The sequence below is a fragment of the Schistosoma haematobium genome, chromosome 3, assembly GCF_000699445.3.
Source record: "Schistosoma haematobium chromosome 3, whole genome shotgun sequence".
Classification (NCBI taxonomy): Eukaryota; Metazoa; Platyhelminthes; class Trematoda; order Strigeidida; family Schistosomatidae; genus Schistosoma; species Schistosoma haematobium.
The window spans coordinates 44,804,428-44,814,218 of NC_067198.1; the positions used below are offsets into that span (position 1 = coordinate 44,804,428).

The 9,791-nt window shown below is 39.9% G+C and overlaps 1 protein-coding gene across 1 annotated transcript; it reads left to right on the forward strand.

The window, feature by feature from the left end:
• The first annotated feature begins 2,444 nt into the window (after nt 1-2,444).
• Nucleotides 2,445-4,750, forward strand: MS3_00000153 (uncharacterized protein). The gene has a single exon (XM_051208036.1). The coding sequence runs from the start codon at nt 2,616-2,618 to the stop codon at nt 3,948-3,950; it is 1,335 nt and encodes a 444-aa protein (XP_051069973.1). The 5' UTR covers nt 2,445-2,615; the 3' UTR covers nt 3,951-4,750.
• Nucleotides 4,751-9,791: the final 5,041 nt, after the last annotated feature.

A 9,791-nucleotide genomic window follows, 5' to 3' on the forward strand; every position in this document is an offset into this window, starting at 1 on the left:
CTGGAGCAAACAATGTAGTTGCAGACGCCTTATCTCGCATAACTTCCTTGAACAGTTTCCAAGGAATCGACCTTCTTAAACTCGCCCAGCTTCAAAAAGAAGACACTGATCTTCAGCACGAGTTATTGTCCATAACCCTTAAACTACGCATCGAACAGATGGGAACAGGTAAGGAAACCTTACTTTGTGACACATCTACAGGTAGGGATCGCTTAATCGTTCCGAAAAATTATCGACGCAATGTCTTCAATACATTGCACAAACTTTCTCATCAAGGTGTCCCTGCAACCATCAAGCTTATAGCAGAACGGTTTTGCTGGCCTTGCACGAATAAAGACGTGAGGGAGTGGGCACGCTCCTGTGTAAGCTGCCAAAAATCTAAGGTTACCAGACACAATAAATGTCCCTTAGGCTCATTTAAGACTCCCAATGCTCGTTTCGACCATGTTCATTTGGATTTGGTAGGACCTTTACCAGATTCAAATGGATACGACTACCTCTTAACCTGCGTAGACCGTTTCACTTGATGGCCAGAAGCAGTACCTATCAAGGACATCACTGCTGAAACAGTGGCCCGCACCTTCGTCGAACGATGGGTAGCAAACTTCGTCTGCCCTTCAACCATCACTACAGACCGCGGACGTCAGTTCGAATCTGAACTTTTCCGTCGTCTGACCACACTTTTAGGAACCATTCACTTCTGAACGACTGCCTACCACCCACAAGCAAACAGGTTGGTAGAACGCTTTCACCGACGACTAAAAGCTTCACTGTCAGCTGCAAACGTTTCACAGTGGACCGACGCTCTTCCACTCGTCTTACTAGGTATCCGCAATGCAGTGAAAGCTGACATTGGACACACTGCGGCTCAATTGGTTTATGGAACGACACTTCGAATTTCAGGAGAATTCGTGGATCCTTCATCCTTGTTACGGGAGAACTGAAGACATTTGGCGGATTAAAACCTTTTATTGTACATTAATAATTTACTGTGTTTTTGGATGTAATTGTTTTACTTAACTTTTGACATTGTTTGTTTATATCATTATTTCGGACTTTTTGGTTTGTCTTTGGTTTGGTATTTTGGTGCTCTCTTTGTCTTTGGTTTGGTATTTGGGAATTTTGCTCCGGGAACCTACAAAATTGAAGAACGACATTTGGTCGATTATTTGTGAATTACGAATAAATTTGGTATCTAAATTGGAACTTGGTTCTGTTGTTAATTTGGGTTCGTAATTTGCAAGTGGATCGATAGTCCATACTTCAATAACTGGAACGAGCAAAACTCATACTTGGACGTAACAGAAAGTTCTTCAATTATTGGTTCTGTGTTCATACCTTGGGTTTTTCTGGATATTTTGGGTCCAAATTCCTGGTCTTATTGGTCGATTTCGTTTGGATTAATTCAGATTTGTTTTGGCAATTGATTATTTGGAACAACAAATACGATGGAAACACGGAGCAAAAGGCTGAAGGAAAATGACGAAATGGATGGTAACATTTCTAAAGCTGTTTGTAGTATGTCTGATGTTATTGATGATAAATGTGACGATGTTAGTCTTAATAGTATGTCCTCTAGCCAGCTAAGTACTTCCAGATTAAAGTTAGATAAGGCATTATTGAGGAAAAGGAATTTAGAGAAGAGACTTGAGTTAGAACGGCAACTTAAGATGTTAAATCTACAAGAAGAGGTTGATATCGCTGAACTAGAATGCAAGGCCATCGAGGACGATGGACGATTACCCGTAGATAAATGTGGGATAAATGCTAAAGTGGAAAATTATTTGAATCATGATACTGGGTGTAATAATCACTCAGGGAAGGTCTGCAACATCTCAAATGTCGATTGGGTTGAGGAACTGATGGACACATTACATACAATGGTTAGTAACATGGCTTTACCTAAGATCGATATGATGTACTTTGATGGGCAACCAGGTCAGTATTACCGTTTTATTAGTCAGTTTAATAGCCTTATAGAGAGTAAATTGTCAGATAAGGGCCAATTGTTGTCGTATTTGTTATACTATTGTAAGGGAAAGGCCAGGACAGCTATTGAAGCTTGCATTTCATTGCCCATTCATCTGGGCTATGATAGAGCTAAACAGATTTTGTATGATTTATTTGGTAAAGAACATCTTGTTGCACGAGAACTAATTATTGAGTTATTAAACCATAAATCTGTCGGAGGATCAGCTGACTTATTGACTGACTTTGCGATTAAGTTGCGTAATGTATGTATAACGTTGAAGCAAATAGGATATATGTCTGACGTTAATTCTACGGCTAATTTGGAGGTAATAGTTTCATGTCTACCACTAGAATTGCAGAATGAGTGGGTGGAAGTCGCCGATAAAATCATGATGCATGGGAGGGAGCCGAGCTTCGAAGAATTTGTGGTCCTTGTGGAAGAGAGGGCCAGAATTGCCCGAACCCGTTATGGTAGATTAGTACAGTGTAACTCAAGGTTCGGTAAGAAGAATCCTGAAGGCCAAGCTGATAAGAGATCACGCTTTCATGCAATCAGACGAGACCCAAATAACTCAGTCAAGGTAACACGTTGTGAAATCTGCGTAGGTGATCATGAGGCGACAGATTGTCCAAGGTTAGCAAAAATGAATGTAAAAGAAAGGAGGCAGGAGGTAAGAAAACGTGGTCTATGTTACTTATGTTTAAGGAAAGGTCACATAGCTATGACATGCAACTCAGGCATCAAGTGCGACGTTGAGAATTGCAAGGTTGGGCATAATTCATTATTGCATATTGATAGTATTGATAACCATGTGGTGAACCTAGCTAAGGATTGGAACTCCTCAAAGGTTTGTTTGGGGATCGTTCCAGTCAGACTATACGGTCCCAAAGGATGTTTGGAAACATATGCACTTCTAGATAGTGGTTCGGACACTTCTCTTGTATGTGAAGAATTAATTAATCGGTTGGGTATCGAAGGTAAAGAGACTTCGATAAAGGTGGCTACTGTGAACGGAACTACCAATTGTGAATGTTTGGAGGTAAATTTAGAGGTATTTTCATTAGATGAACGGGGTTCTATAAGGATCAACAAAGTTGATCATGCAGCCCCTTTAACCGAACTCCAACTGAAGCGGTGGAAACATCTGAAGGACATAACCCTTCCTAGGTTGCAAAGTAATTTCGTAGGAATATTGATTGGGTGTGATGCTCCGGATGCACATTGGGTCCTGGAACAACGTCTGGGGGACAGGAAGCATCCGTTTGCTGTGCGTACTCATCTTGGTTGGATGATTATAGGTCCTAAGGGAGTATCAAGGTCTCTACATCAAGTTCAGTTGTGTCATTGTTCCACTAATGATATTTTGCGAGATTTAGAAAGATTATATGATCATGAGTTCGAGGATACAGATACGTTTCGTAATGGATATTCTGTCGAAGATAAAAAAGCTCTAGAAATAGTTAGCAGTTCGTTTAGATTGGAGGGTGGTCATTTCCAAGTTGGTCTACCATGGAAGTATGATAAGCCAAGGCTACCGAATAATTTGGAACTAGCTGAACGCAGACTAGAATGCTTAAGGAAGAGGTTTATGAAAGACAACAGTCTTTTGGAGAAATATCAAGTTGTGATGAATAAACATTTAAGTAAGGGCTACATCATTGAAGCTAGTGAAGAGGGATTTGACCATGATGCTGTTTGTTGGTATATTCCTCATCATCCTGTTATCAACCCTAAAAAGCCTGAAAAATTGAGAATTGTTTTTGATTGTGCGGCTGTCTATCAAGGTTGTTCTCTTAATGACCAGCTTTTGAGAGGACCGAATACTGTAAATAGTTTAATTGGTGTACTTCTGCGATTCAGATTAGGTAACGTAGCATTAGCTGCTGATATCGAAGAGATGTTTCTTCAAGTAAAGATCCCGAGACAAGACAGGGGAGCATTTCGTCTATCGTGGTGGGAAGACGGTGATATACGATGAACGGCTAAGGAATATTGTTTAACAGTTCATCCGTTTGGAGCCGTTTCCTCCCCCTTTTGCGCTAATTTCGCTCTTAAGAAGACGGTAGATATATTCGGTAAGGAATTCAATGAAGATATCCAGGATGTCGTAGATAGGAGTTTCTATGTCGACGACTATTTAGCCTCTATTGATAATGTACAGGATGCAATTGAGCTGGCAAAGGCCCTTGGTTCTCTCCTCAGAAAAGGTGGGTTTAGACTTACCAAGTGGATAAGTAACTGTTTACAAGTTCTTGAATCAATTCATCCAGAAGAAAGAGCAGAAGCCGTAAGAGAGATTGACTTTGAAAGACTTCCTACTGAACGCACGTTGGGATTATTTTGGAATACTATGGTTGATTCGTTCGAATTTAAAGTTTGCATACCGAAACGCCCCCTCACTAGGCGAGGTATATTGTCAGGTGTAGCCTCACTTTATGATCCTCTGGGATTGGTAGCACCGTTTATACTTCCCATGAAGCAGTTACTTCAACGTCTAGGTAAATTGGGACTAGGATGGGACGAAGAGATTCCAAATGAGGAAAGCAAACGTTGGTTAGAGATTTTAAGTGAATTTCAGAGGGTTGAGAACGTTAGTTTTCCACGTTGTGTATTGTTTCCGCAATCAGATCGTTCGCTCCTGGAACTTCATAATTTCAGTGATGCATCGGAAACTGGGTATGGTGCGGTAGCATACGTTCGCTCTTACATTTCTGACACTGAAATATGTTCTCGTCTTGTTACGGCTAAGGCAAGAGTAGCCCCCTTGAAGGTCCAAACTATACCGCGCTTGGAACTTACGGCAGCAGTTTTAGCAGCTCGCATGGGATACCGGCTGCAGTCAGAATTAGATATTAAGTTTGCAGAGGTTAAATATTGGACGGATTCCATGATTGTCGTACACTATATTAGAAATGAGAAAAGCCAGTTAAAAACATATATAGCAAATCGAATTTCGACTATTCACAGTCTTACTAAGGTGGATCAATGGAGATTCGTATCTTCTAAAGAAAGCATAGCAAACTTTGCATCCAGAAGGGTCAAGTTTGACATTGATGATGTCAAGATTGGGAGAAGGGCTTTATGTTCTGCGGACACAAATAGTTGTTTGTGTGTGAATATGCAATGGTGCTTGAAGCCATGTGTTATGGTTATTCATTTTCTAAAAGAACTAGAAGAGTCCAACAATGTTACGATTTGGAATCAGAATAAAGAGTTCGCGGTAAATAAAGGACTTAATGGATTGGTCCTCTATATGGGTTTATATATCCATGTTTACGTTAGCGTGTATGAGCTTCTATGGAGGATAAAGCATTTTGTTAGGTGGTTGATATTGCGGTTGTTTATGTTGGCGCAAATATTTTGGAAACGTTTGTCTAAGGAATATGTTTCATTGTTGCAACTTAGACACAAATGGACTCAACCAGAGATGAACATAGGAGAGAGTAACTTGGTGACGACATGTACTGGGTTTTTAGAGAAAGACAAATGGTTATTAGGTCTGGTAAGGAAAGTGATACCTAATAGTGATAGGTTAAGACCGATGGAGTTGTGGACAAGCGAAGGAATCTTTGAAAGAGACATTAGAAAACTGCGTCCAGAAGTTGTAGATATTAGGTAGCTACTCGGATCCCTAGGCGTACTGGTGTAAGTCCTAGGGATCACGAGATTGTTGGTATATTGAGTGTTTGTTGTTGATTGTTTGTGATGTATATACTTGGATTCTTGTTGTCTATTTATTTGTCTGAAAAGAACCAAGGTTCTTTTGGTCGGGAGTGTTACGGGAGAACTGAAGACATTTGGCGGATTAAAACCTTTTATTGTACATTAATAATTTACTGTGTTTTTGGATGTAATTGTTTTACTTAACTTTTGACATTGTTTGTTTATATCATTATTTCGGACTTTTTGGTTTGTCTTTGGTTTGGTATTTTGGTGCTCTCTTTGTCTTTGGTTTGGTATTTGGGAATTTTGCTCCGGGAACCTACAAAATTGAAGAACGACATTTGGTCGATTATTTGTGAATTACGAATAAATTTGGTATCTAAATTGGAACTTGGTTCTGTTGTTAATTTGGGTTCGTAATTTGCAAGTGGATCGATAGTCCGTACTTCAATAACTGGAACGAGCAAAACTCATGCTTGGACGTAACAATCCTCTTCAATGAACATGGATCTTACCTCCTACACGAACAGGCTTATAAACGCAGTGCGTTCAGTTAAACCTGTTTCCACTCGGCCTCAATCAATTGATGTTTTCGTTCAACCTGACTTACGATATAGTACACACGTCTTCGTACGTCGAGACTTGCATCGACAACCATTCGAACCAGCATACGGAGGACCTTTCAAAGTTCTTCAACGCGAACCGAAGTACTATATAATCGATAAGAACGGAACCAACGATAGCATCAGCATCGATCGCCTCAAAGCAGCGTATTTAGAAGGAAATCCTATCTACGTCGTTTTTCCTTCGGTACAATCGATCGACACGACTCCACTCATAATTCCTCAATCGGCAACCAACACACGCGACAATACTCCGAACGTATCTGAAAATAAACTTAAAACGACGCGTTCTGGAAGAAGAGTTAGATTTCCAGAACATTTAAACGACTATTGCACGTAAGCCACTTCTCGACATTTTATATTATCTCGATCTTTCTTTTTACAATATACAATATTTTTAAAAAAAACAATTTTAATATACTTATATATTTTTATTTAAAAAAACAAACAAAAAAACAATATAAATCTTTTTTTAACGAAATTACGTGTACATGAGTTTATTCTCCATTTTTTTCGCCGACATTGTGTCTTTACGCACATACGAGTGTATTTCAACATGCACCTACATTTTCTGTTTTTCTTTTCCAAGACGACTGGAAAAGAACGACGACGTTTATGAGGAGCTGAATTTTTCATTGCACATTTTCTTTTTTTATTATGTTGTACCTCGGTCCCATATAGTAAGGAAAGACGACCAGACACTGCTAATCCTAGCAAGCTATCGTTGGGTTTAAACTTCTGGCTGGCCACGTCTCAGGATCATCACTAACCCACTAGGGGAGGAGTGATCTGCAGCGGTAAACAAATCCCCAAAATTAATAGCCCTGTAAGTTTTCGACGTTGAATGCTGACCATATGTTTTAATGGACTCATCTAGCTGAAGGCGCTCGGTCAGGCACCCGCACCAGATCACGTGTGGTAACGCCCTGCTCAACTACTACTGCGATCGCTAGCCAGATTAGATCAGAGAATTCCGATATATTGGTTATCGCCAAATATACTCTTCCGATCTCCTCGACTCTGTCTTTTGATTTCTCTCGGTGGGTACAAATTATAATTATAATATTAATTTTATTCTCAAATAACAGTTTGTTACATGAGGCATGCCAGTTCACAGGCAAGATCAAATTGATACAAATGATACAATATACACTGTAGTAAATTACATAGCTGGGTTGATAATTTTTAAGATATGAATGTAGATGGTTTTAATCAGTACTACAGTTGGCGCGCTTCACGAAAGTTGCGTTGCGAATGTGCAACTGATGGTCAAGGATAGGTCCATTGAAGGTGGGAGCTTCTAAATTTCGCGACCTTATGTCCCTTTGAAATGTCTAGGGCTTTAAGGATGGTGCAGGATGAAATCTTTCGTTCCATATCACAAGGGGGCTGAAAGAGGGAGCAAGTAAAAGAAAACACGAGGGGCAGCTGCCCCTACTCTACTCTAGAGAAGCCAATATTCATGAAGGAATGTTTAAGGTATGATTACTCAGTCTAATTTTCTTTTATTAAGGTATTTGTTAAGAAAGAGGATTTAATAGGTTAAAGAAAATAAGTGTTAGCAAGGTGTGAGTGGACATACAACTGACAAATGGAGGCGATTCGGAAAAGAGCTGAGAGTATAAGATTGTGTGTGATTCTAAAATAAAATATAGTGCTAGAAACAGTATTGTGATATACGACTGGCTATCTTCCTTTTATTATCGAAGCTATTAGAGCCCCTTTCGTTTTTTTATTTGTTTTTTTTCTTTTTTTTTCCAGGTTTTATGGGAGCTTTTAAATGTCGCAACCTTATGTCCCTTTGGAATGCCTAAGGCTTTGAGGATGGTGCAGGATAAAATCTTTCGTTCCATATCACAAGGGGGCTGAAAGAGGGAGGAAGTAAAAGAAAGGACGAGAGGCAGAATAGCCAATATTCAGTCTTCAGTAATAAGGATAGGAGGTCTGTCGACCTATATTAATCCTTGCAGTTTGTAATACTGTGGAGGTCCAACCTCGTTTTGAATATATTAACAGACGGTGCTGATATTACGTGTTCCGGTAGGGAATTCCAGTAATTCACTACTCGGTGCGAGAAACGGAACTCCAGACGTAAACGGTTTGATCTCGGTTTTTGAACTTTCTTCGAATGTCCTCTCAAATGATCGGTTCTAGACGGAAGCAAAAGATAAGACATGTTAATACCAAGGTCATCGTTCAGTATACGATGAGCCAATATTAGATCATCCCGTACTCTACGGTAAGATAACGGAAATAAGTTAAGGTGTCTCAGTCTGTCTTCATAAGATAGGCCAGATAGACCTTGTACCATCTTAGTAGCTCGTCGTTGGACTCTTTCTAGCATATCTGCTTCATATTTGAAACAAGGACTCGCTGCTTGAATCCCGTATTCTAAATGTGGTCGCACATAAATCGGGTATAGTAATCCAAACATTTGATCATCTAAATACTGAAAAGACCTACGAATTGACCATAATACCCTATAGCCTTTTGCAGCAGCAGCCTTACAGTGACTAGTCGTTTTGAGATCATTGCTTAATATAATCCAAAGTCTTTATAGTTTCTTGCTTTGGGTAGCACGAATCCACGTAGTGTATAGTCATACGATTCATCAGAGTTATTTAACTGCATCACTACACTCTTATTAGGATTTACTTCTAGTGACCACCTGTCTAACCATGCCACCAATGAGCTAAGATCGTCCTGTAATACTATTCTATCCGACATACTATGTATGGGTCTCCAAATCTTTATGTCATCAGCGAAGAGTAGAACGGATGATTTTGCTACAGTTGGCAATTCATTTACATAAAGTAAAAAGAGAAGAGGACCTAGGATTGTGCCTTGGGGAACCCCACTTTTTACAGGTACCCACGAGGAGAGAGCCCCATTAACCCTTACCCTTTGTCTCCTGTCATGGAGAAAGTTACTTATCCAATCGACGACTGTGTTATGGATTCCAAAACGTTCCAGTTTGAATTTAAGACCAGAGCGGGAAACCTTAACAAAGGCTTTACTTAGATCTATGAAAATTACATCTACAGGAGCATTCCGATCCTTTGCCGCAGCCCACTCTTCTCGTGCAATGAGATTTGTCAAGCAAGATAGGCCTTTCCGAAAATCATGTTGTGCCCTGGAGAAAAGATTTTGCCCTTCAGCATAGTTTATAACAGCTATCCGAATGATTTTCTCCATCAGTTTCACAACTGCACTAGTTAAGCTAACGGGTCTATAGTTACTAACTAAATCCCTACTCCCAGCCTTATACACCGGACTTATTATGGCGTCTTTCCAGTCTCTAGGATGTCTGGACTGTCTCAGAGACATGTCGAATAGTATCGCTAATGGTTCAGCAATTTCATCTGATATGGCTTTCATAATCCTAGGATGAATATCATCGGGACCACTGGACTTATCAGGTTTGAGATGCTGAAGTAGCCTTAAAACAGTATCTTTCTCATTGACTACAGGATCCATCAGCGAGCCGTCACGGTCACGATGAATCATTGGTCGTTCCTCATTACCGATAGAAA